This window comes from Rhinolophus ferrumequinum, chromosome 27, assembly GCF_004115265.2.
Source record: "Rhinolophus ferrumequinum isolate MPI-CBG mRhiFer1 chromosome 27, mRhiFer1_v1.p, whole genome shotgun sequence".
In the NCBI taxonomy this organism is placed as follows: domain Eukaryota; kingdom Metazoa; phylum Chordata; class Mammalia; order Chiroptera; family Rhinolophidae; genus Rhinolophus; species Rhinolophus ferrumequinum.
Genome location: NC_046310.1, coordinates 1,401,793 through 1,429,759, shown reverse-complemented (window position 1 = coordinate 1,429,759; position 27,967 = coordinate 1,401,793). Strand labels below are relative to the sequence as shown.

The following is a 27,967-nucleotide window of genomic DNA, read 5'->3' as shown; positions in this document are numbered from 1 at the left end:
GTCTAAGACCTGCCCCCAACCAATCAGAACTATGCCATTACATCGCCGTTTGCATCTATACTGACCAATCAGAACCATGCAATTTGGAACCCTCATTTGCATAAAACGGGCCTAATGAGGAACTTGGGTACCCAGACGCTCTCTGCTGAGGCAGCCTCCCCTTTGTGTCAGAGGAGGACACTTCCGTTTCTACCAGAGGCTGTCTCCTGGTTTGCAGTCACCTGGATAAAGTCTGCTTTTCTGCCTCAATGCTTTTTGAATTTGCTCATAATATCAACCTTTTAAAACATTCTTATTATAGGGGCCGGCCCAGTGGCTCAGGCGGTTGGAGCTCCGTGCTCCTAACTCCGAAGGCTGCCGGTTCGATTCCCACATGGGCCAGTGGGCTCTCAACCACAAGGTTGCGGGTTCGACTCCTCGACTCCCACAAGGGATGGTGGGCTGCGCCCTCTGCAACTAAGATTGAAAGGACAACTTGACTTGGAAAATAAAAGTCCTGGAAGTACACACTGTTCCCCAATAAAGTCCTGTTCCCCTTCCCCCCCAAAAAATTATTATTATGTATTGCATTGTGTTCACCACCCAGAGTCAGTTCTCCTTCCATCACCATATATTTGACCCCCTTTACCCTTGTCTACTAGCCCCCTCCCCCCTCACCCTCTGGTAACCACTAAACTGCTGTCTGTGTCTGTGAGTGTTTGTTTATTTACTTGTCTCGTTCCTTTGTTGCCTTCAGGTTTACACCCCACATATGAGTGAAGTCATATGAATATCAACCTTCTTTTAATTGAACCAAATAGAGCTTTTTTCCTCATCTTCATACCTGAATCCTTCCTTTCCACATTGAGGTAATCGGCACATTGGTGATTAGCACAGTTAGTCCCTGCAAACTCAAGCTAATTAGCTAAGTAGACTAAATCCTTTGCTAAAACTTTCAGATGAACTTGGAAAGGACAAACCCACACCACTCCGTACCCTCCTTTAGTTCTCTTTATCATCACGGAGCATGTTGGTGGCAGACACGTTTTCAAATACGCCCCTTGGAAAGGACTGCAAGGCTCCACGGTACATGCAAAATGTTAGAGGACACGGCTTGTACCGCATGTGACCTCATACGAGCACAACGACAGTTTGCAGCTGGCGATGGGGAAGAAGGACCGACACTCAAATGTACTAACATCCGCGACGCGCCGGGACTCACTCCTACGCTGGTCTCGCTGAAGCTTGGGCGTGGGTATGACTCCTCTCTCTGCAGCTGACAAAACGGGTGTGACGACAGCAGCACCTGCCTGGCCATCCAGTTACCAACAGCCTGGTCGGGAGGCACCCTTGGAAGGCATGAAACGTGTGTCAAACCTCAAAGTTCGTGCTCTTTCCACAACAGCATGTGGGGGTAACTGTTCCAGACACAGCCAGTGAAAAAGGGGCAGAGCAGTGCTTTTTAAAAAATGCAAGGAGTTGTCATAATTAGTACTAGTGTTTGGTGAGGGTAGTTACGTGTTTGGTTTGCAACACTGGGAGACCTACTACTACCACGGCAGAGTCATTACAGTAAGTGTGAGTCTGGAACAAAATACACGAAGAAAACCAGTACTTTTTTTTTTTTAAATAAAAACTCAGACAAAGACAATTCTGCAGCTGGCAAGATTTATGAAAGGCATTCTTTTTATAACATTTCTTATTAGTGCACATGATTCTAATAGCCAAGATATTTTCACCACTCACATACCGTATAACAATTTATTTAAGAGTATAAATATATATATATATAAAATATACACAAAATGTTACAAAGACACTAAACGGTTTCTGACCAGTGAAGTCATGAGAGCAGAAAGTAAGGATTGAAATGGAACATTCAGCTGTTCGGACTGCAACGAGTGGTGTTTATTCACAAACTGTCCCAAACTCATTCATATGCTAAAACCAGTTTCCACTCATCCAGCCAACCGCGCACGCACTATCTGCGCGTGGAAAAGGGCAGAAGAAGGGCACGGGCTGTTTGAAAGAACTGTTCTCCAGGCCCCGAGTATCTGCCAGCAGAACCGCTGTGGCTTTTTCAATTCCACAGATGCTTGTGGTCCAGAATGTCAAACTACTTCCTTACTGTAGGATCCCCAAAAGCAGAATATCATCTTTATGAGCTGATCGTAGATATAAAGGTTTTTCTAACCCATGAAATATAACAAGGATCTTTCATCTTCATCAAATCAGGTGCAAACTCTTTCGTTACCCCTTTAACAAAACAAGCCGGTGAAGAGAAGGGCCAGCCTCTGACCGCCCATCCCACCCGAGTTGAGTGTGACTGGCAGTGTCGCCCTGGTTTTAAGTTATACTCATGCAGCCCCCGTTGTGGACCCTGGATAACCATCCACACAGAGGCCAGTGAACCACCCAGACAGCACGTCAGTGTTAAAGACAAGCATGCAAGTTCCAGGCAATGAGACAGCAGGGCAATGACTGCTCACGTGGTTTTGGACTCCCCGTTTCGGTCTGTTTGCCCGAGTGTCCCAACATGGTAGCAGCTGTTCCAAAGTGACTGCTGATGGACATCTGGGGGCCACACTAGGCAACCGAAATCAGCAGCCCACCCTGTTTACAGCCCCCGGCCACGGGAAGGCCACCAGCACACTCAGACGTCCTGGGAACAGTCACGCTGGTTCCTGCAGAGCCTCCCACCTGTCCGCTCTCATGGGGCTCACCACCACAGAGTCCGGCCGGGCGTGCCTTTCCGAGCCACGTGGGGTGTGAGAAGGGAGCTCAGACGTGCGTGGGCACAGCTTTCCTCCGGGGGCAGTCAGTCCTGCCTGACCTGGGGTGCTGCTGTCCTTCTCCACTACCTTGGTGACAAATGTCCCAGGGTTTCCACGCATCGGCTCTCTCCTCAGACTCGAAACAGAAGAGGAGGGCCTGGGCCACGGAGTCCAGCTCCCGGCAGCTCTCCGCGCAGCGGCCAGGAGCGCAGGCCCCGACGCCCCTGCAGAAATCCCCCGCCACACTGCACAGACGGTCCGCACAGGTCCTGAGAAGCAGGCCGTCACGGGGGCATCCTGCGCAGGGAGGAGAGACAGGTAACCACCTTTCCATTGGTCATCAGGCACCTACCCCTTCTGTGACTCTTTGAAGGCACAGTGACCATATCAACACAGTTCCAAACCAGCTAAGATTATTCAGCTTATCTGCTAAATAAGCAGGTGGGCTTTTGAAGGATCAAATTATTTCAGCAGAAGTCCTTAAGTATATTAAGTGGGAATTCAATCAACAAGCTCCTACCTTGGTATTCATGCATTAATTAGGCTTCAGTTAATGAATCAGACCAGAAAGGAAAAGATGTCTGAGATCCCTTAGATCAGAAAATTCTGACTAACCACAAGTTCCATTCAGAGCACCTACCTCTCAGCACAGAAATAATAATTTGAATAGTCTGCTCTAAGCAATGTTTTAACTTCAAGAATTGTGGGGCGAGATCAACCACCTTCTTCAAATCTTGGGATCCAGAATTTTCTTCTTGCGCTTGAGTTCTGGAACTTTCCTGTGTAAATAAAGTTAATATTTTTAAAAATACAGAAGAGGCTCCATGGTAGCAAGCCTAGTCGATGTGATTTTAAGTGCCAGAATCTTATCTTCAAGAAAGAGAGTGAGTTTCACTTTGTCTGCAGCACTATTTCTGCAAGCGAGATGGACACACAACATCAACAATTACTGGGTGTTATTTTTTCAAATAAGAATTAATTTTAATTAACTTTAAATCAAAGCCCACTCACCCTTTTTCATGAGAATGGAATAAAACAACAGTACCATTTATTATCCAATATCATAAAAGATAAATTTACTTCATAGATTTGTAACTTTAACTTTATAGCTCCCATTTATTTTATTTAAATAAAATTTTCAAGCCACAGGTATTTCTCCCCCTTTTAACACACTGATTGCATACTCAGTGCATCCTTCTATTTACCTCTAAATGACAATAAGGTAATTTGTCTCATTCACCTGTATTTTACACTCTAAGCACACTGATTAGTGAACACAAGTTTTTAGCCCATGGCCACCCCAGCGAAAGCCGACAGGCCCTAAACCAGCAGAAGAGCCAGAACACATTAGCGCTAATCAATGTCTATTCAGAGCTTGTCTGTCATTCAAACTAGGAAGTTCTGACTCCCAGGAGGGCAAAGCTGGAGAGCCACCTGCTGCACGTGTTTCCACTAAACGTGCCTAAGGGGTTACCTGGCCGAGGATCAGAACTGAAACCAACATAACCACAGGTGAACCCAATGACATGCTAAAACGCACTGAACAAAAGTTACAGGAGACAATGGAAAGCTTCTCTTACTGTTCTCCATTCAGCAAAGATGTTTTCAAGAGACGCAATCAATGCCATGGCTTTCGAGCTCATCTGCTGGGTAACCTACAGAGAATGTTCAAATGTTTTATTACACAAGTCACTTCTTAGAAGTAGGAAGACCCTAGAACTCCACGGGGCCGCAGGGGCAAGAGTGTGGTCCACGTCAGACCAGCCGGCGTCCAATTAGAGAGCGAGCAGGTGGGATGTCCGACCCTGGCTCAGGGCACCTGGCCAGCAATCTCGCGGGAACACCAGCCACCCTGCCTTGCAAAGCGGTGACGCTCACACGATTGTAAGTAAGCACCTAGTCCAGCGACCGTCATAACTCACAACCTGTGACACAGGTTTTAGGACCTATGACAGGTGACACGCCCGGGCCAGAGCACTGAGTGACTTGGTGAATGGCCGCTGGAGAGTGACAGACCAGGTTTTCCACACAGGCCTCCAGGGTCACAGCCAGTCTTTCCTCACGCGTCACCTGGAAGGGGGCTGGTGTGGTGCTTGACGTTAGGGAGCTGGCGCGGGGCCAGGAGGCTTATTTCAGGAAGTCACTCAGCTCTTCATTGGTTCTATGAAATAACTGATGTGAGCCCCCCAGCAAAATACTCAGTTCAAGATAGCAGATCAATCAATGGTAGTTTCCATTCTTAAATGGAGAAGTAGAGGCCTAAACAAAGGACCATCAGAAAGTGAACACTAGGTGTCACTGTCGCTCCATGCTGCTGGGTCATCCCCTCCGCCTGCATTCCCACTGCCCAGAGCTATGTCAGGATCTAGCAAAATATTATCAGAGGAGGGCTATCCCTTTGTGTGGGGTGTAAATGTCTAACTAGTACATTGTTTTTTACACCTGAAACTAATAAAAAAAGATATTAACAGAGGCCGCAGTAACTCAAGACTAATTTGGGAAGATACCACCATGACATAAGGATCCATCAGCCTTTTCAACAAAAAACAATTCAACACAAACTAAAATACATGAATTTATAAACATCTAATTCATTGAGTTCAACTATTTTTAAAAAACCAACTTTATCCACCTTCTGGCACCATATAGAGCCTCCCTTCCTTGCGCTTACCTCGTTTCGGGCGCACTGCCGCAAGAGTTCATGCCGAAGCTCTTCTGCTTTTTCTATTCCAGAATCTAACAGCACTCTCACTCCTGAGCCGACACCGTCCCAAAGGGCAGCCATGAAATCCTCCTAGAAACAGTTTTAAAGCATTAACTGGCAGATTCAGGTTTTATATATTTTTTTAAATTATCAAATAATTTCTATATTTTGTGCTTATTTTAGGAATTAATATATTCCAAGCTTATTAAATTCAGCTACAGCTAGCCTAAGAACTAACCCTCCCTAAGGGGAACAGATGAGCAAATCTGTAACTAAGTATCCCACATATAACAGGTGGCGAAGGCTGTCTGTCACCTTGGCGGGATACTATGTTGCGAGAGCTCAGTGACATTCAAATACTATGTTGTCAGTAGCCTGCGGAATCTAAGCAAGCAGATACACAGTTTCTAGAGTTAGGGTTTTTCTCAGGCGGAGTGGCTGAGCAAACCCTCCACGGCAGTTGGCTCTCATCAAACCAAGGTCCAAGTGGGAAAGTGAGAATTCCAAAATTAGCAGCACACTCAGCCAACTTCGGCTGAAGCAGTTTGTACTCATTGATGAACTAGTGAAAGTATGAGCTGTTTTAAAATAAACACCACGGGTCCTGCTTAGTGACATTGTCATCAGAAGTCCCCACTGCCACTCAGACAGAGCCTTTCGAAGCTCATGCTGCTACGTCACCTGGCCACTGCCCGAGTCGTGGCGTCTGTTTCCCAGGAAATGGAGCTTGCTCCCTTTCAGAACCGCTAACTGTCCCACACACTTCACAGCTTGTTGCACCATTTGGATGACTTTCTTTTGAGTGTCTTTTACCATCGATGAAATATCTGAACAGCATCCCTATAAGATAAAAAGGGGCCAGTATATCAGATACATGAGATTACAGGGGAGGTAAAGAAAAACAACGTGAGGAAAATAAGTTCTGCAGTCACTGACATAGTGACAGCGTTTCGTAAGTCTCAGAACCGGAAAACACGAACCCTCTCGCTGCTGACGGTGATAAATGACTGAGACACAAGAGCTCACACACCAGCCGGAGACACACCGCAAGTCCACAGTTAGCCAGCCAGACAGAAGACGGAACTGCTAAGCGAATGCCAAGCGACGGGAAGGAAGTGGTGGCTCTGCCGTCGACCTTTCCCTGCCCCAATAGCCATCTGAGAGGTGGTTAACAGAGCTATTTCCTTTTATCAGGGGAGAAGGAACAGGAGAGAGGAAGGGGGAGGGACAGGGGGAGACACGCTTCTAACAGAGGCTGCTACTACAGCAAAGCACACCCACGAGGAGGGGTGTCTCCCGAGGGGCTCTGGGACCTGCCATCGTGGTGACTGCGTCTCTCGGCTGCGTCTGGAATATGCCAATAACAGACACGGAGGTGGAAAGTGCCGCTGACTGAACCCAGCTATGCCGCTTCCCCAGAGGTACCTGTGCTGTCCTCCTCGATGCCCCACAGATTCAGTTCTCACAGGGCCACCGGCCACAGCCCGTGTCAAGTTCGAAGGCTCCTTCTCCACAATGAGGAGGAGGAGCACTGACTGCCAGGAGCAGCTTCTCGGACGGCACCACCGGACCCCCCGTAGGGCCCCCCGCAGGCCGGCGCTGCTGCTCTTATTCTCCAGGTGACGCAACGGAGACTCAGGACGCTGCCCAAGGGCACACAGCTGTCCCAGTGTGGGTGCAGACACGGCACCTCCAGGTGCCAGTGGTGGGCTCGGGGCTTTGCTTTCATCGCTCCGGGAGGCAGCTGGGTATCTCTCTCCCTCACGCCCAGCGCAGTTACCCTCCAGCCGGGCCCTTCCCCAGCCAGGCCTCAGCGGCCGGCCTCCAGCTCTGACCCGGCCAGCCCTCCCGCCATCCACAGGTGGTGTCCGCGCGTGACCCTCCTTGTACAGGCGCCCACGCCGGTCTGCAGACGCTTGACTTACAGCCTCTCTGATTCCTCACTAATTATATGGTCGACCCTTCATCTCATGTGAAGTGACAATCAGCCCAGTAACCAGTGTCCCGCTGAGCGTCTATCATACGATGAGTCCCGTGAGAAAGGCCACCCAGTCACTCTGCCTGCCCCGAGCAACCAGGCCTGGAAACATGGTATATTATGGGCAGAACGGGCGAAGTACAGGGTTATCAGAAAAACAAGTAAGCGAGACGTGCAACCTAGTCTTGGGGACACCCAGAAAGACCTCCTGGGGACAATAAACGTTTGATTTCTAGTTAGATTAGTCAATCAAATAGAGATTTCCCGCCCCAGGAAGGAACTGCCCGCTCAGGAGGTATCTGATATCCCTGAACTCCTACAGTAACACAGTGCCCCGTGGTGGGCACTAGACCTGCCCAAGTATTCTAGAATGTTTTGTTATAGAGCCAAATGACCCATTTTCAAATACATTTCCCAGTAATACTGTGGCCACATGAGGTTGTGTGATTAAGTTCTGGCCAAAGATAAACAGAAATGTCATATTTCCCCTAAGAGAAAGCCCCCCGGGGGAAGGACAGGGCACTTCTTCAGGGACCTGCTGCTCTGAACCCAGACAGAGCTCCACCCACACGGACTGTGAATGAAGGGCCACCTCCAGGCCCGGCAGAGGGTCTTACTGGGAGGGGCTTGGGTCCCAAGGGACGTGAGGAGACTCCCCAGGCCTGATGGGACAGAACGTAAGCCTGTAGCTTCCCTCTTCCTCACAGCCAAGCCTAATCTTACCTGATACCGGTAAACAGAAAAAAATTACTTTCCTTGTTTATGCATCGTCGGCTGTGAGTCACTGGACATGAGCTGAAACCCAACCCATAACCAGAGTGAGACGTGGCCTCTGCTCCCGACAGCCTCACTAAGGGTTGGCAGAGCACAGCAGTCTGACCTCTGGGCTCCACCCCAACTCTGTCACTTAATGACGCGACACTGCGTGGGCTACTATCCACCCCGGGCCTCCATTTCTGCGTCTACAAAACGGGGATAACATCAGCCCTACCCCTGCGTTGTTACAAGGACCAACCGAGCTAAGCTTTGTAAATGACAGAATCCTGTGGCCGGCACACAGAAAGCCAAGGGAAGTCCTGGCTCAGCAGGTCAGTTACAGACTCCAGTGTCAGGCTTTCAGACCCGAAATCACTTCTGAAAATGCTACGGCTCTAGTTTTGGGGGCAATGCAAACAGGAAAAAAAACAGTAAATGCTGAAAAAATGACTTCTTCAAATGACAATCGCAAATCGACTCACCTGCAAAAACAACTGTAAGTGGCCTCCCAGGTTTTTAACCTCTTGTCTCAACTCCTCTTCAAGCCGAGCTGTGCAGGTGCCAGGTGTGACGTCACTCAGCCAGTGCGTGGTGAGCTCCACAAGCTGCCCGAAGGCACATGCCACCTGGACAGCCCCCACCTGGGCTGCCCGATCAGAAGAGAACACTTTGAAAGAAGAAGGACAGTTATTGGCAGGCATCACATCCAAAGAGAAGAACTCCTACGTGACACCACTCAAACAGTTCAGACAGCCAGGAAGTGCCACTAGATGTGACACACACACAGTGCCGTGTGCAGACAGTGACAGCTCGTGCGAGGTGACAGCAGGGCGGTGCTTACGGTCATCCTGACTGTCCTCATCTTGGTCGTCGTGGGCTTGGGAAATGGCCAGGAGTCCCTGGTACACGCGAAGGAAATGATGCACCAGGCTGTCCGCCATCGTTCTCTCGTCACCGTAACTCTGGCCAAGGACAGCTAATGACGCACCAATGAATTCTCTGCAAATTCCAGGGAGAAATGATTCCGCGCATTTGGAGTACATGGTGCTTGATTTCTCCACGAACCCTGTTTCAACAGAAAACAGCCGTCATAAGCCGGGATTTCAGGCACAGCACTTTCAAACAAATGCTCCATGAACCACTTGTCAATACACCCAAAGCAGGCTATGCTCGTCTCACTGCGTCCTCATTTCTAGATGCCAAGGTGAAGGCAGATCCATGAAGAACCCACTGCCCTGTCAAATGACATCCATCCTCAACCGCAGCACAAATCACAGAGGAGTGAACACCCTTCGTTTCATCGCCTTTATTTACTATTTGGTAACACTTACCTGAATCAGGGAAAACAATGGCAGAATAACGTAAACATAATAAACATACGTATCATAATATAAATAAAATTAATTTCATTGACTCACGAGCTGGAAGACTAGGAGACAGAGCAAGTATATTAGGAGGGATGTCTCAGCAGCTCTACTTTACAGCAGTTCCTTCTGCAGGTTATACTATAACCAAGACAGGCTGGAAGAAACGATCATCTACCCTTAACAGACCTCGCCTTTGGGGGACAGACTCAGACATTTCCTAAGCGCTGTCCACACCTCGTGTAAACGGAAAAGCTCTAAAGAGTTCATTCGGAGCCCCCGGGGGCGACTTGGTCCCGGAAGCTACCACATAAGTAAAATGATTCTCAGCGAATACAGAAGATTGTTTTTCTGGCCCAGTTCATAGGCGATTATAAACAGCAAACTAAAAGGAAGGTAGAATGAAGCACAGGGTGGGGACTAGCAAGAGTCTAGACTAAAGATAAGAAAGAAGAAAGAGAAGCTGCAGCACGAGGCAGTACTGACACCACCCTGAGCGTAATGACCGTATCCCAGCCCCTCACCTGCCCTGGCGGACACGTGCGCACCGCCCCCCTCCTTGCACAGATGCTAACACTCTCTGCATGTTACTCTTCTAGTTATGAGAAGATATCCCTGTGCATTTCTGCACATACATATCTTCTGCATCTGAATTTAGCCAGTCTGCTAAAGGCTCTGAAATAAATCACATACCAAAGAGTTTTACAAGTGGAAGGGGTCCAGCTGCTCGTTTTACAGGGGAAATGGAAACTTCCAGGGGATTAAAGGACTTGCATGAGGACACGAAACGAGGGTGGTAGAGCCAGGACCTGACATTTATAGGAACATTTGGTGAAGGACACACCTGAATATGAAGAATGCGAATTCTGAGCTGGGAGAGCTTGGATGTCACGCAAACAGCCCGAAATCCTTCTGTTCTTCACCAAGCTCCTGCTCCTGAGAAAAGGGAAGCCAGAGATTAGCTCTTGTATCCCACGTGGAATAATATCACTGAGAACATTCGTTTCTAAGTTCTCTAAAGAAAATGGTTGTGCGTGTGTATTTTTCACAGAGACATTTTCATCAAGGATTAACTTCATTTGGTTCACCAAGCAAGAATTTGATTATTTACAAGTATTGTTCTGTGAGTATAATTAATTGAGTGAATATTTATGGAGTACCATTATTTACCGGCTCTGGGCTCCCTGAGCTTCAGGTTCACAGGGAACAGAGGAATTGGGCAAATAATTACAACAGCGTGAGGCGTGTGGTGAGAGCACAGAGAGCTGTGGCAGACTCAGGCGGAGAACCTGACCTGGCCCACGGGGCGGGGGCGCCTCCCGGAGCAGCGACGCTGAGGGAGGAAGAGCGGCCAGCCGAACAGGGAGCAGGCGTGGAAAGCAGGGAACCATGTTTCGGACACAGGCCCTGAGATGTGGAAAGGGCTGCAGTGCAGGACGTGAGGGAGGCGGGGTGGCGCGCAGGGCCCAGCCCGAGGCGGGCCTGGCACGTCAAGTGAGGAAGCTGAGGTTTTGTCCCGGCGCACTCTCTTGGGAAGGATTTTAAACAGGGAAATAAATGATCTGGGAAAACAAATATTCAAATAAATCTCTGCTACGCCGTGTGAAAAGCAGAACAAGGTGAACTGCAGCAGAAATGGAGGAACGGCTCCACCTTCAGTCTTCCTTTGCTGCCTCTTTTCCCCATAAAAACGCCCAGATCTCTGCACCGTGTGGGACTGGCTTCTGGCTGTGGCTCTTCCTTTCTAACTGCTTCTGCAAAAAGCCGCCTGCTTAAACATTGCCATCATCTATCCATTTTCTAAGCTCCGACGCCAGCCCCCACTGTGTGAACCGCTCGAGCTGTGGCCTTGGATCGAAATCTAGTGGCTCCTCTGAAGTCTTTTCCTTAACAGAACTCTCGACTATTGCTGGCCAAGCAAAGAAAAACACTATTTGTTGAAAAGATTGGTAAACAAAAGCATATTCTATCTGTCGTGGCCTAAATGTTTCCAGTACCAACCTTCCCCGTGGATTCCTACAGAAGAACACAGAAATCGGACAGGTAATAGGGAGAGGAAACGCCAACTCTTAAGGGTTAGTGTTTTGTACTTCGGAGTGAAAGGAAAGGCCCATTCTGACAGTGAGTCTAAACTAGGAAAACGTATTCCTTCTCCACTGTCGAAGGTAAATAATGTTTAAACTCAAATAAAGAAAGTGCTTATCACATTCCTTTCAAAGAATTTTTATTTAACAGCAGGGGAAATTTTCCTTTTCACTGTCAACAGCACCTATCAAAGTCTACAGGCAGCCAGACCGGTCTATTTTACTGCAGCACTCACTGCCCTGAGACACTTCCATAATTAAGAATCTGCCAGCGTTCCCATTCCCTGCAGCCATTCACAGCATTTGCGATTCTGTCATAAACATTCTTACAAAGCTGAAACTTCACTTACAAGGCCTCTGACCAAGAGCAATTCATTTTTTTAATGCTGCTTTTAAATTATACAAGTTCTCAAAACATCTCTGCCAAATGAAAACACCGAATTTCAAAATCTTAGAAAATATTAAGAAAAGTTTTGATTTTTCAGTAACGATTGAAACTTCTCTTGATTCCTAATTATTAACCTAAAAGTCAGCAGGAAATAAATAAGATGTGAGTCGTCAACATGCAATAGGCTGAAGTTTTAATGCTTGTTAATCATTAATGCTTGTATTGTGATCCACAATCCTAAGTAATAAGATTTATATCTGTTTATAATAAAAAATAAGAAGAAACCAGTAATTCTAACATCTAAAGGGATTTATAAATCACCTTCTGATGGCTTTGGAGTTCTGGTTTGATTTTTTGAGAGGTTTATGTTACTGTAGGTTGGCGTTAGGATCCCGAGCCCTAGCCATCCAATTCCACCCAAGGACCGTTTCATTTTGTGCCAGAGCCTGATTCTGCTTTGAAGTCCGCAAGACAAACCAGCTGAAGAGATCACTGTTTATTGGGATTAGATCAGAAATCATATCCTGTCTGTATTCCAAATCTATTAAGCACCCAATAAGAAGAGTTTCCATTTACTGAACACCCATCTACTGTAGGAGGAGCTTTACCTACATTATCTCTAATCCTCATTACAAGTCAGCAGGGTTATCATATAATCACCACAACCACCACCATCACCACCACCACCATCACCATCACCACCACCATCACCACCACCACCATCACCACCACCACCTTCACCACCACCATCACCATCACCACCGTCACTACCACCATCACCACCATCACCATCACCATCACCACCGTCACCACCACCATCACCACCACCATCAATCCCCCGGCGGTCACAGTAGAAGTAGCAGGAGAAGCAGCAGCTTTTATATGACCTCACTTCCTCTTAATGATAAGCTCGTAGAGTAGTAATGTATTAGTGTCTCCATCTTACAGCTGAGAAAACTGAAGCCTAAGATGGACTGTCACTTGCTCAATGGCCACACGAGCACAGATTAGAAGCCAGGCTCTGACGTGACTTTTTCACTTTACTATGTTGTAGGGGACAGAGATGTGTTCCCTAGACTCAGCGAGCTCAATCTGTTTAAAGGACCTGCTTCGTACGTCTTTCAGCCTGAAATGCACAGCTCTTATGTATATCACACACAACGTAAGTGTATAGAGTGTTATGTCTTGGCTATTTCTTACCGTAACTTAGCAGTTACCATGTAGCAAGTAAAAGAAAAGCAATGGGAAAGGGCGCCATAAAGTAGATCCATGTCTGAGATTTTATAAATGAGATTAAAATAAGCACGATCAAAAACAAAAAAGGCCTAAAAAGGTTTGGAAATCCACATGGATGCTGAGCTGTGGCTGAAGGCGATGAAGTTAAAAAAAGTTATTTAACCAGAACAATCCTGTTCTTTCACACGCAAAAGAGAGGCCACACAGCACAGCAGTCAAGCAAATCAGCATCTTTGGCGGCACTCAGAGCTGGACGGAGAACCAGCTCTTCCCTCCTCAGCTCGGCCGCTTTGGACAAGTGACTTCACCTCTTTAAATCCTCAGCCTCACCTGTACACGGGGTAATGACAGCGCCAACCTGACAGTGTGGGGTAAGTGCCACCTGAGATAACGCTTAGAAGCACTCAATAAACGTTCTCGGTGACGATAACGGTTCTGTGGTATGAAGGCCATTGGCTCCCACCTCCAGAGAGCTGGCCCTGAGTATACACTTGGAGGCCCCCTACCTCAAAGCCATTCACCCTCCATCTCAGGGACGCTACTGTCCCTGGTCAGTCTCCGCAGGTGAAACCAGGGTTCGTCCTTGAGCCTTCACCCGCCTCAGCCCACAGCCAGCACGTCCGCACTGACTCGTCCTCCTGACGCTACAACCCAGCTGTCCTCCAGCCCTCCCAGCCGGCCTTGGCCCTCTAGTTTCCTCGATTCCTGCTCCTCAAGAATGGGGCGACTTTTTATTCATCTTTGTATCCTCAGGACATGGCAGACAGTAGCCTTGTTTAAACACCAAACTAAGAAGGATTTATTTAAAAAGAAGCATTTGTTTATAAAGCAAACGAAGCAGCTACATTGGTTCCAAGGCCACGGCTTCTCTATTATTCGGAATCATTTGCCTTTCTATTCACCAAGCTTCTGAGGCCCAGGCAGAACGAGCTTTTCCTTGAAAAGCAGCCATTCACTGTGGAAGTCTTTTATGTTCTTAGTTAATAAGCAGCAATAGTCCGATATAAAAGTTCTCTATCACCAGGATTTATTCCTCTGTGGTGCTCAGACTAACTGGACTGCATGTCAAATTCTGTACCATACAATAAAGTATCAGAGAATGTGCCAAGTTCTTGAGAAAGGGTAATTTACAAATAATAAACACTGTTCATTTTTATAGGACATTAGATTTATGCTATTCTAAGTTGCTCGGAAGACATATATGCTGAAATACTGAACATTTTTGTTCCTACTTTAACTGACAAACAATTTGGTGCCCTAAGTGCTGTGATTGGACTGGTAACATACCATTTCTCTTACATTACTGGGTTCACATCCATCACAACAATAGACAGTCCTTTTAAAATAAGGAAGTGACACGTGTAAACCCAGACAAGAAAACCAGTAACACAAATGTCTTTACCTCCTTCTAGAAAATGAAGAAACTGGTGCATTGGTAATGTCAGCTTCCCATTCGTCATCAGGATCGCAGAAGATATCCTCAGCCCTGTTACTGCTGTTACTCTACAAAAAATAAAACAGAGTTTCTATTAATTATGAATTTTAAAATGTTTAGCAACTAAGAAAAAAAGTCTAACTACTTTGTTATATTTAAAATAAAAAATTATCAAAATTACAGCTTACCTAATAAAAGTCTAAAACAATCACATTCCTGATCAAGTGAAAAATTAATCACATAATGCTGGAATTATATTAAAATAATAAATAATAAAATAAATAATAATAAAAGCAACAGCAGTCATTGAATAATTCAGAAATAATAAACAGGATTTAGAAGGCAGTAAAAACAAAGAAGATAAAATCCTCAGGAGAGAAATAAAAGAATAATCTGATGTTAAGACTCAATCACTTGCTAGTTGAATATACCATGATCATGATAATAATCTATATTTTAATTTAAATATTTAAAGCAATAAGAATTAAAGTCCTAACAAAGTACCAAACAGTGTAATTATATGGAAAAATAAGAACAGTGCAGTGAACAGTTGAAAATAGGAAGAAGGTAATACTGAGGGTCACTCACCCACCAGATTTTAATGTCTACCGTCAACACAAGAATGATCAAATGACCTCAGTACAGTTTTGTGTTGTTCTAATTACATTGGCAATTCACATTCATTAGAGAAAATTTAGAAATTATTCATACATATAAACACAAAGAAAAAAATCTAAACACTCACAAACCCATCACTTAGAGATAAACACTGTCAGTGTTTAGGGTTCCTGTCAGTGTTTGGGGTTTTCTATTAGGAACACACCCGCATTCCTGGAATTAACCCTACTTGATTACGGTATAACTATTTTTTGAGTATATCTTTCGGTTTCATTTACGATTTCTATTGCTGTGTTCATATTAAGATTGGTTTATAATTCTCTTCTGAATCATCTTTCCAGTTTTTGTGGTTTTTGTGTTGATTTGAATCAATTATTCTAGCATCCTAAGACAACTGTGACACTGTCCATCTTTCACTATGTTCTAGAATAGTTCAAATAGACTAGGATTTATCCATTCTTTGGAGGGTCAAGAGCTTACTCCAAAAACTGACTGGGATCCCCACTGTTTTTTCCCAATGTCTTTTTTTGAGGCTGGTTTGTTGACAAACTTTTTAATTTATTGCTTGGTTATTCATCTATTAAGTCACCTTTCATGATTTATCATTTACTAGAAAGTCTTTTCTTTCTAGAAAATTATCAAATTTATTAGCATACAGTTTTATATGTAATTTTAAAATGCTTTTGTTATCTTTACTTTAATGCCACTGTCTACTCCTAAAATTACACATTCATCTTTCCAAAGAACAAGGCCTTCAGTTTATTAATTTCTAATTTATCAATTATTGCTTTTATTTTTAATGACTCCTTTATTTGCTTTCCTTTGTTTTATTATTTTCTAGATTGAGTCAACTATTTACTTTCTTTTCATTGTTTCATTAAATAACTCAAACATTAAGGCTATAATTTGGCATCCCATAAGTTTTAATATATAATAACTTCATTATTGTTATTATCTAAGTAGTGTAAAATCTAATGACATATAGTGTCACATTGTTTAAATCTGAAATATTTAACAAATATTAGCAACAATTTAACACATGTTGCAAGTATTTATGAAATGTTTTAGGGATAAGATAAATAATATAGAGAAAAATTAACTTTATATTCATACCTCTCAAGTACACCACAATAAATTCTGTGTTCCCCTGAAAATAAGACCTAGCCAGACCATCAGCTCTACTGCTTCTTTTGGAGCAAAAATTAATATAAGACCTGGTCTTATATTATGTCAGATAAGACCTGGGCTTATATTACAGTAAAAATAAGACCGAATCTTATATTAATTTTTGCTCCAAAAGATGCATTAGAACTAATTGTCCACCTAGGTCTTATTTTCAGGGAAACACTGTTGTACATGACTCAAACATGTAAATGTTTACAAAACAATTTAAAGAAAATTCAGAGAAGTGGGCAATGTTTCAGTAAGATCTCCAGACTGATAGATTCAAATACACCAAATTAAAAATGCCTGTATAACAAAATGAAACCAAGAAAAAGCCAACATAAGCAGGGGAACAATGTATGTTGTAAAATAAAGGTTTGTTATCAAAATATGCAAGAACTTTTATAAATATATTAATTCATTACCCATACTTCAGCTGTTTAAAAATTCAAAAGACATGAACACGCACTTTTCCCACAACGAAGCAAAGAGTCAAACCCTCAGATTCACTTCTAATTAAAACACACTGGTAACATTGGTAAGTAGCAATATTCCTGGAGAGCAAATTGTGGGCATCAAAGTATGATAAAAAATATTCATATTTTTGGTACGATTTTATAAAGTAGAAGACAAGGAAATAAGGTATTAAAAATGAACAGGTGTCTAGGTCTTCTTATAGTTGTGACTATTAAAACAGCAAACCACTGGAAACATCCAGAGCGCAGCAATGGGGACGTGTACACACAATTATGTAAAAGCGCACAGTATCAGGCACTGCAGATCATTTCAAATGATGCAAACTGCTTTATGTCTTCACATTTCCTCTTCTTAAGCTTAAATGTAAAATGTTGAAAACACACAATTATACCGATAGATGCAGCACTAAATTTCTCCATTACAGTCATAATTATATGAAAAGAACCCAATAAACCTATCTACAGGCAAAAGTAAAGTAAATATACTTAATTGTCATGCCTGGTTGGTTTTGTAACATGAGTTGCTTTCTCTTTCATTTGCCAAACTTTCTTTACTGAGAACACGTCACTTTCATATTTTTTATTTCAAAAAGTCTAGAGAGATTTTAGGAACACCAGACCTCATACAGCTCCTTCATGGCTGCAAGCTTGGATTCAAACTTTTCCAGGCTCCAGGAGGTGGAGATGCCCAGCCGCAGATTTCGTACCCGGACGCATGTGTCAGCGCCACTTCCCCCATCGGACGCTTCGTGTCTGCAGGAGAAACCACAGGAGATACTCATCGGGAAACACATACGCCCATCTATACTGAGAGTTCGCTGACTTAGAGTAACTTCCGTACAACTTCAGCCACTGATGAAATCTTTCCATAGGTAAGCATTTTTATTATAGTGATAATCATGTCTAATATATGCTACATTAAAACAACTTCTTATATAAAAATTTACAAATCCAAAAAATTTTAATAAGATATTTCTTTTATAATGTAAAATACTGATAAATTCTCAACTCAAAGGAAAACAGTAAATCCTAAAGCATCTAAGATAGTTCTGTTCACAAAATACAGTAGTCTGTTAATTGCTGAAAGCCTTTCATGGTACAGTGAGCTCTGAAAGGGGAGCCTGAACGTGTCACTGGGGATTCTGACACCTGCTCTTTCCTAGACAGACACTTACAATACCTTGTCTTTAGAGAAACTAAAAAATAATAATAATGAAAAATAATAGGAAGGTCAACCACTTTAAAACAAAGAATTACTTTACGATTAGGATAATCAAACTCACCTGCCGAAAACATAATATCTTTTAAATTTGTTGCTGATGGCATTGGCTTCCTGAATCATCATTGAGAGTTTCATGGAGCTCCAATTTGTCTGGACTGATAGAAAGCACACAGGGAAGATTCAAATACAAAACGAGCTCGAACATATCAGTAGGCGGAACAATTCCTGAAAAAACGCCTGACTTGAAACGAATGGCTTTAACGACATATTACAGAAGGTAGGGCTGATATTTGACTAACTTCTTCAACCCTTGTTGGTGCAATGAAATATTCTTCATATAAAATGAGGTCTTTCATCTGTGGGGCATTGAAGAGAACTGAAGTTGACATAGAGAAGATAAAAATGTTATGAGAGAGGAAATGCCGAAGACAATGCTTTTCTGTCTACTATCTTTAATGATTTTTCTCCCCTAATTTCTAAAAGCATCCTTCAGCCTTATTTATACAGAGCCATAATCCTTTTTTATTTTGCCTGAAAATTTAAAATAGATATAGCTATATCAGGACATAAAAAGGGAAACAATATGATCCACAATTCCACTTTCCTAATTTAAATGTAAGACTTTATCGTAAATATTTTCTATATTGTTCAAACTTATAACCAGTATTCAATTATAAACACATTTTTTGAAAGGATAAAACTCATTATTCGTATAAACAAAAAAAAATCAAGTATTCACTGCAAGATACTGTTTTAGGTCCTAAGAGAAATAAAAAGATGTATAAATACAATGTATTTCTTTATCTGTTGCAACAGATATAAAGAGTATAAATCGTTTCAAAGGATTTCAAAATAGAAGTTACAGAAAGTATACAACACAGCCACCACGTCTTCTTGCTGACAAACTGCACCTGAACGACGGGCCTGTAGAAATGACTATACTTTGTAGGGAATACAGGGGCCGAGGAAGCTGCTAAGGAACACGTGGAGATACAATCAGCAAAACCCAGAACCTGTGCAACTCTCCACGGTCAGCACCTGGTTTCTTCAGTGAATGAATGACAGGGAGAAAGAGACAGAGAAGAGTGAATTTACAGATTAAAAGAGACTTTTAAAGGGCTCCCAAGCACGATAGGTATGTGGGTCGTGCTTGCATCCTGATTCAACCCAAACATTAAAAAGTATTTATGAAATAACCCAGGAAATTTGAATATGGCCTAGATATTTAATGAGCATAAGAAATTACTATTAATATTTAATGTGCGATAAAACTACTATAATTATGCTTAAAGTGACAGAGAAAAGAGAGTCCTTATCTAATGCAGAAATACACAGTGAAGTATTTACAGACCAAGTGACAAGGAGTCAGGAATTTGCTTCAAAATATCGAGGGGGTAGGGACTGAGGATGGCTGAAACAAGTCTGAACATGTGCTGATGATGGCTGAAACGGGATGAGAAGTACGTCAGGATTTATTATACCAATCAGTCTCCTTTTATAGTTTGAAATTTTCCATCATGAAAAAAAAGGTTTACATTAAAAACATGCTGTGTTCTACATAGAAATGTAAGAATGTTCACAAAAATTAATGTCCAAATGAAAAAGAAAATGAAGTACTCAGTGATTAAGCACAGTCTAGATATAAGAATTAAGGATCAGAATAAGACATGGTATTTTTAAAAACATGTCACACGTTAACATAATACTATAAATAACTATTCTAAAAAGTGACTATATGAATTCATTTAGATCCAGAAAAGTTAGCAACGTCTAGAATAAAACATTTAATAGACAAAGGCAACTAACTCTAACCTGTATTATATGAAATAACATGCACAACGTTGGCAAATGCCTGGCTAAAATCATTATATACTCACTTGTAAAAGTTTTATCTCTATTGCTCTGACTTTGTTGCAGTGTTTGCACTTCTTTAGCAATTTTTTGCTTCTCAGCTTCCAAGGCTTCCAGAATTCTCGTATGGCGGATGCTGTGGTCTTCTAAAGCCTAAGTGATATTCATTTAGACCCACACATGAGACATGCAAAGAGAGATTGTCAAGCCAGGTGGATAATGGTGACACCATAACTAAACCTCTCATTTCACGGTACATGTTCTCTTGAGCATGAAAGGCTTTCAAAAATGATTGACAAAGTAACTTTATAAAATGATTTTCCCCCACAACAGAATCATTCAGAATTTCTGATGACATAGATTAACCTGTTTCTTCTCACTGATAAAAGTACCCAAAAAAAAACACCCTTTAAAAAAAAAAAAAGGGGAAAAACTGCTCAAAAAAGCCCGTATTCAAGAACATCTGTTGACTAAATAAAAAAGTCAAATGTAATGGACACCAAAAAGCCTCATTTGCCACAAATAAGCCTTACAACAGCCCACTAATCATCGTTTTCGAGACGGAACCAGTTCTGCTTTCTCTCCCGAAGCCGAGGTGGCCGACTACCCCTCGGTGTCCTGGGGTTGACGAGTGACGTATGACCACCATGTTACCACGGCATCCGAATGCCAGGGTCACGAGGGGCATTTTCTTTTACCCCCACCCCCGCCACAAAGTTAGAAAAGAGACAAAACTGCCCCTTGGAGTAAAGCTGAGATTAAGCTCCGACGACCAACGCATCGTCAGGGACCTCCACAATTCCCTGCGGAAGCGGTTTCTGAGCCGGCAGTTCTGCATGGGGCCTGAGAACCTGCATTCTAATGGGTGCCGCGGACGCTGCTGGTCTGGGGGCCCCACTCTGAGAAGCCCTCACGAAACGAGAAAGCATGGCCAGAGGCCGACTGAAAGGGACGGGCGCTGGTAACGCACTGCCATCTTGCTTTTGCCCTCAGTCCGGGAACCTGGTGAACGTGCAGGCCCTGGAGGTGCTGTGCCCTCAGTGGTGACGGGTCGGTGCCTGAGCCCGTGGCCCTCAGGAGTCCCCGGGCAGGTGGCCCACGCCGCCATCAGGGTGGGACTGGGGTGAGAGCTGTGCCTTTCTCCCTGCCATTTTCATGCCCTTGCACTGTTTCTCTTTTTACATTACTTGGCATGACCGATCACAGGACAGCTGTGAATGCATAAAGTGCAGTGGAACCAGCTGGAAAGGACAGCTGTGTCCTCTTCAAAATACGTGTGTGTGACGCAGAGGCAGGTCTCTGGGCAGAGCCAGGACACCAGCGGTCAGACAAGAAAGGCCTTTCTCAGCTGGAGACGGCGTGGCTACCTCCTATTCAGATGCCGTAAGTTCTTGAAAAAAAGAGAAAAATCCAGTTTTTCCTCCAAGTAGCTCACACTAGCTATAAGACGAAATCACCTGTTTTGCAGCCAACGTCTCCACTTCTAAGCGCTTCTTGTTGACGTATATTTCCTGTTCAAGACGCTGCTTTGTCTTTTCTAATTCCTCAATTCTGTGATTAGCTTTTTGGTTATTAATTTCCTGCATTTTCTTCCTTTGAGACTCTTCTTTCTTTAAAGAACAATAATAAAAAATAACTCGGACAAAATTACAAACCATTTTTTTATAAAAAGATAGTCAAAATGTATAAAAGGTCCCTTTCTTTAATCAATGCACAAGAAGTTGACTCACTAACAGAAAGCTGCTCTGTAGCTTCTCTTCCTCATGGGCGGTGACAAATCTAACCAAAAATAAGCATCACCAGTCAAACCTTTGTGAGTACGCACCCCTAAATGGGTTTCAGAATGCAAGAGGCCATGGAGACAGCCTGCAGGGCCCAGCGTGGTACCAGGAGTGATAATGGCCCCTGGGGAAACTCATCACCGTAGTGCTGCCAAGGGTCTATTTGTGACACTGAGCTGACCGTGGGAGAATTCCGAGAAATGGAGGACCAGGGAACACACAAGAGCTCAAATAAAACAGGACCTATAAGAAGCTCCTGCATTTTCTGTTTCTTCCAGCAGCCACGGGTCTGCCACCAATGTGCTTCCCCAAGTAAACATCACGGAGGCTAAGGCGCCCTATGGCGCTGACACTGACACTCCCCCAGCTCCTAGGGACGTAACATTTCACAGCTATGCATCACAGGACATAACCATTTCACAGCCACGCGTCACGGGACATAACCATTTCACAGCCACACCTCAAGGGACATAACCATTTCACAGCCACGCCTCAAGGGACATAACCATTTCACAGCCACGCCTCAAGGGACATAACCATTTCACAGCCACGCCTCAAGGGACATAACCATTTCACAGCCACGCCTCAAGGGACATAACCATTTCACAGTCACGCCTCAAGGGACATAACCATTTCACAGCCACGCCTCAAGGGACATAACCATTTCACAGCCACATGTCACAGGACATAACCATTTCACAGCCACGCGTCACAGGACATAACCATTTCACAGCCACGCGTCACAGGACATAACCATTTCACAGCCACATGTCACGGGACATAACCATTTCACAGCCACGCGTCATAGGACATAACCATTTCACAGCCACGCGTCACAGGACATAACCATTTCACAAGCACGTGTCACAGGACATAACCATTTCACAGCCACGCGTCACGGGACATAACCATTTCACAGCCACGCATCACAGGACATAACCATTTCACAAGCACGTGTCACAGGACATAACCATTTCACAGCCACGTGTCACAGGACATAACCATTTCACAGCCACGCGTCACAGGACATAACCATTTCACAGCCACATGTCACGGGACATAACCATTTCACAGCCACGCATCACAGGACATAACCATTTCACAAGCACGTGTCACAGGACATAACCATTTCACAGCCACACGTCACAGGACATAACCATTTCACAGCCACGCGTCACAGGACATAACCATTTCACAAGCACATGTCACAGGACATAACCATTTCACAGCCACACGTCACAGGACATAACCATTTCACAAGCACATGTCACAGGACATAACCATTTCACAAGCACATGTCACAGGACATAACCATTTCACAGCCACGCGTCACAGGACATAACCATTTCACAAGCACATGTCACAGGACATAACCATTTCACGTGTCACGCGTCACGGGACATAACCATTTCACAGCCACGCGTCATGGGACATAACCATTTCACAAGCACGTGTCACAGGACATAACCACGTCACAGCCACGCGTCACAGGACACAAGCACGTCACAGCCACACGTCACGGAGGCCAAGGGCAGAGAAAGGAGAACCAGTTCTGCCTCTCACCAGCTCTGCTTCCAGCGCTTCTATCCGGCTTTCATACGCAGCTTTCTGAGAAGAGAGCTCCTGCTGAGCCATTTCTCTCGCAATCTGGATGCCATGTAACATTTCTTGCTTTGCCCTCAGCTGCGCCTCTTTTATTTCTGCTTCCAGTCTACAAAGAGAAAAACATTCACAGGATGTGCTGTCACGAGTTCTTCATTTAACGTTCTGCACCACATTAGAATGTTTTCCATTAAACAAAAACTTCTATCTTAAAACTAATTTTCTAACAGTCTGTCAATAGTGTTCTTAAATTTTTATTAGCTTTAGAATTGTTTACACACAAAAAATTAAAGGATGAAAACAAAATTGCTTATTTTTAATTTAGTTACTATTGCAGCTGCCTGATAGTTAAGTTGATGTACTTTTCTGATGATTAAGGAAAATAACTTATGTAAAAACATGGTGTTATGGTGAGCTCTGCAGCAAACAGTAGACTTATTATAGTGAACACAAAATAAGGGTCTCTTCTGTGAAACCGACAGCGATTAGAGCAAAAATGTTATGTCATGTATCAGTATCTTTCATGTTTAGGTCGTAGAGTAGGAAAATAAGGCAATGCATCCAAAAGCACGTGACACGGGCTGATAAAGCAGAGACTGTACCGTATATTTTGAACCATCTATAACAGACATTTCCATTCATTCCCAATTTTACTGAAAATAAGAATGTCCAAAGAAAGGGGGCCAGGAGTTATCAGGGCAGGTGGGGAGTTGGTGTGTTGTGGGGACAGACCGTCAGTGGGGAAGACGGGAAAGTTCTGGAGATGATGGTGGTGATGGTGGCACTGCAATGTGGCTGCACTGACCACCACTGAACTGGACACTAGGGCTCGTTTAAAGGTGAGTTCTGTGCTATGCATGTTGCACAACAAAAACAAGAGCAAAGCAACTTCAGACATTGAAGAGGACACAGCAGGACCAGCCCAGCCCAGCTCGTCACGCCGATTCCTCCTCCTCTTCCCTTTGGTCACGGAGCCCTGCCTCCCCCTCTAACAGGTCTCTCCTCCCCGAGCACACAGCACTTATCTTCCCTTAGTCGTCCCTTAACTGCACTGGCGGCCTGTCATCCAGGCTTGGGTCCTGGTGGTCTCCCTAAAAATGTCACTCTGACCATGTCTATCTCGTGTCTGCGTACAGTTCCTGAACGATCCCATATCCTTTAAGATAGAACCATTTCGTTTAGGAGGATACTGCTTACATCAGAAATACTACAATGTTGCACGAGCTAAAACTGGGCAAAAGGAAAGAACAAGTGTGCACCCCGGCCCCGCCCCGCCTTCTCCGCTGGCTACTTTCTAATAGTCTGTAAGGACTCCACTCCAGGGGATGTCTTCTCATCCTCTAGAAACCTTCGCTGATCCCGGCCGGCACCAGGAGTCCCCGCACGGAGCCGGGCTCTGTCCCTGCTGTGTGTCTGTCACCCCACGAGATGATGAATGCCTCCAGCGTGAGAGCTAAGTCTCAGCTCTTCTATTCCCAGGACTAGGGCAGGGCAGACACGAGTGGAATGAACGGATGTACCAGGAGACAAGGCTACGTCCCTAGAAATCAGCACCCAAAGGTTCAGTCCTGGAGACTCGCGGGAGCTGACTCTGCAGAAACAGACCACCCCCCCCCAGCCTTACTGCTTCACCCCGACAGCACTCACTGCGATCTCTGTGCCGTGAGCAGCTCGTTCTTTGCAAATTCAAAGTCCTTTGGACCCTCGCTCGTAAGAGCATCTCCACCAGACGGTCTCTTCCCTTTCTGGACTTCCACCGGATGATGAAATCTAAAATAATGGTCTCCACCGAGAACCACCCGGTCACCCTGAAGCACACAAGACATTTACTGCTGGAAGCGAGTCTGAACCAGACTACTATGCTCAGTCATTCCATGCAGTCAGTCCAAGTAACGATAAACATAGACAGCACAGCAACCGCCCTTTATGAAACGCTTCCTACATGCCTAGAACTATGTTAAACACTTTACATACATCCCCTGTCACTCACGTCTCCCAAACCCAGGAGATACACGTCGTCCTCTGGATGTTAGGAATGAGGAAACTGAGGCACGGGGGGTTCCTAGCAGCAGTAACAAGCTTTCTCGAGCTGCCTGGCTGCAGCCGCTGTTAAGACCCGAACACGGTTCTTGTCCTTTAACCCCCCCCGCCTGACACAGGACACAGATGAAGTGCCCGTATGTCTTGGTGTGCCTGCAACAGGCTGCTTTCTGCCAGTTCCCCCACTGCAATCATTAAAATGCGCTCGCAGGTGTCCAAACAGGGGTGATACACAGACACCGTAACTCTCCAAAGGTCACCCAGCAAATGGCAGGGCCAGCCCTTTGACCATGTATGGCCTGACCGTAAAGCCCGGCTTGTCACTGGACACGGAACAATGCTGAGAGCGGGCCTCGTTCAGAACTTTTGTCTTTGCACCAAAAAAAGGCGGTTCATGAACAAATAGAAAAGCAAATTTGCAAACTGGGACTTGAATAAGTTGAACAACTTGCCCAGAGTCAAGCAACTTAACATTTTGGCACCGGCCAACTTACGTGATGTAATACTGTGGCTTCCAAAATATGTTTTCCATTTACGTATGTCTTTGCTTCCCCAACTGGGACAATACTCACCGTCCCATCAAAATTTCTGACAGTACTGTGAAGATAGAAACACACTATTAGCATTACAGGACAGACGCCAAAGGAAGAAAAAAGCAACACATTGACGAGCCCGAGAGGATTCTTTCTTTTGCTTTAAGGTTCACATCAATTTGTGACAATAACTTAAAATTCTCTTACTTTCCTCCAACTAGATTTTGATGTGTTGATGAAAAAGCCTGGCCTCTCAGGAAATTCTATCCTCCAGTGGAAGGAAGAGTTTCATTGTATTAATTTTTTTTTTGGGGGGAGGGCGGAAACCTCCCCCGCCCGCAAAAAAAAAAAACCAAAACATATTAAAATATTGACAATGGTTTACCTCTAAATGGAAGTCTTTTAGTGTTCTTATTTTTCACTTTTCTAACTTTCTGGTTTTCTATGAGTTTAAATACTGGAACAAACAACAAACATTTTCCTCTCACGAAAAGTGGGGTATTAGAGACAGGAGAGTATGCAGCTAAGAGAATCTCAATGGACGTTGGCTGTATGATGACACTGGAATGTCAGCTAGAAACGCTCTGTTCCTCTAAGTCTTTTGTTCAGAGACTAGGAAGGAAGTCCAATTTACCTTTGGGCTAACTGGACAGAAAGAAAGGAAACTGCAGAAAAGCTGAGTCCTAACCCAAAACCTCTGGCTGCTGATTAGGCTCCAAGGTCTGTCCATTACTGCGGCTGGAAGAGAGCAGGTACCCTCAGAGCAGCACCCCAGAGCAGGCACCCCCAGTGCAGGTGCCCTAGAGCAGGCACCCCCAGAGCAGGTGCCCCAGAGCAGGCTCTGACCCCTGCCCTCTCCTCTTCATTCTACTCCGCCATCAAAACCCCTTGGTCTCACCTTCTGGACGCCCCCTTATCTGCCACTATTTCCCCAGAAGAGCCCCACCCGAATTTGCCTTCACATCAGTTTCCTTCCTTTGTTTGAGTCATTACTGCAACATGGGAGGTCCTCTTCCTTATCTCCATGGTCTGTCAAGGCCCGAATTGGATGCTACAGTCCAAGAAGGGCTCCAGCTCAGTGAGCTCTCTCTTCTATTTTTCAGCACTAAGTATGCAAGACCATCCAACACCAATGTGCACTGTGGTACTGAAGTCATTTATTCACTGGGCTCCCACGTGCCAGATCTGTCTCAGCAGTGAAGACAAACAGTGAAACCAGCCCTCACCCAGCTCCTGTCTAGTGAAACAAACACGAAAATTTGGAAAGGGGAAATACAGGCTCTTTCCAGTCCCATCCTGGCTCTAAATTCTTTGGGAACGTGTTCTACATCTTTGCCACTGGTGTAAATACTGCTGGATTTTTTTGTTGTAGAAAACAATTAGTTAACAGAGGAGCAAAAGGACCTGAAGAGCAGGGGCTCTGCCATGTCAAATATAAAAACATTCTAAAGCTCAAGTAATTAAGACAATGGAGTATGAGTTGGAAGAAACAGACTCCCACATTTTTGGAAGTGTTTTGTCTGAACACTGCAGGTCACAAAAGTAACATACTATTTCATATATGGTACTGGTACACGTGGTTATTCACACGGAAAATAAATGTACTTATATCCCTACTTCACACCTAACCAAAAACTCCAGACTACGTAAGGACTGAAATGTGGAAGCAAAACTTCAAAACTTCTAGAAGAAAATTGAGGAGACCATCTCTATGACCTCAGCGTAGGAAGGATTTCTCAAACAAGACACAAAAATTGACAACCACGAAGGAAGACTGACTGCAATAAAACAGCACTTCGCTCCACCAAAAGGCACAAGATAGTGAAAAGACAAGCCACACCCTGGAGAAAACATATTTACAACACATACAACCCACAAAGGCTTGGCAACAAGAGTATATGAAGAATTCCTGGAAATTACTAAGGAAAAAACAATCTCATTGAAAAATGGACAAAGACGTGAATGGGCAAGTCACTGAAGAA

General features: G+C 44.4%; 1 protein-coding gene across 4 annotated transcripts in view; it reads right to left on the bottom strand.

Annotated features, from left to right (window-relative positions):
- Positions 1-1,650: 1,650 nt before the first annotated feature.
- KIF14 (kinesin family member 14) overlaps positions 1,651-27,967 on the bottom strand; it is a 45,798-nt gene continuing 19,481 nt past the window's right edge. For all 4 annotated transcript variants that reach the window (XM_033099907.1, XM_033099905.1, XM_033099909.1 and 1 more), the window contains 16 exons: positions 25,947-26,049; positions 25,060-25,220; positions 23,374-23,521; positions 21,487-21,639; positions 20,056-20,182; positions 18,240-18,333; positions 17,577-17,709; positions 14,666-14,766; positions 10,400-10,491; positions 9,033-9,257; positions 8,674-8,858; positions 6,139-6,297; positions 5,425-5,547; positions 4,334-4,408; positions 3,394-3,532; positions 1,651-3,050 (listed from right to left, as the gene is read on the bottom strand). In XM_033099907.1, the coding sequence (XP_032955798.1) occupies positions 2,761-3,050; positions 3,394-3,532; positions 4,334-4,408; positions 5,425-5,547; positions 6,139-6,297; positions 8,674-8,858; positions 9,033-9,257; positions 10,400-10,491; positions 14,666-14,766; positions 17,577-17,709; positions 18,240-18,333; positions 20,056-20,182; positions 21,487-21,639; positions 23,374-23,521; positions 25,060-25,220; positions 25,947-26,049 (2,308 nt within the window). In that variant the 3' untranslated portion in view covers positions 1,651-2,760. The remainder of the gene's footprint in view (positions 3,051-3,393; positions 3,533-4,333; positions 4,409-5,424; positions 5,548-6,138; positions 6,298-8,673; positions 8,859-9,032; positions 9,258-10,399; positions 10,492-14,665; positions 14,767-17,576; positions 17,710-18,239; positions 18,334-20,055; positions 20,183-21,486; positions 21,640-23,373; positions 23,522-25,059; positions 25,221-25,946; positions 26,050-27,967) is intronic.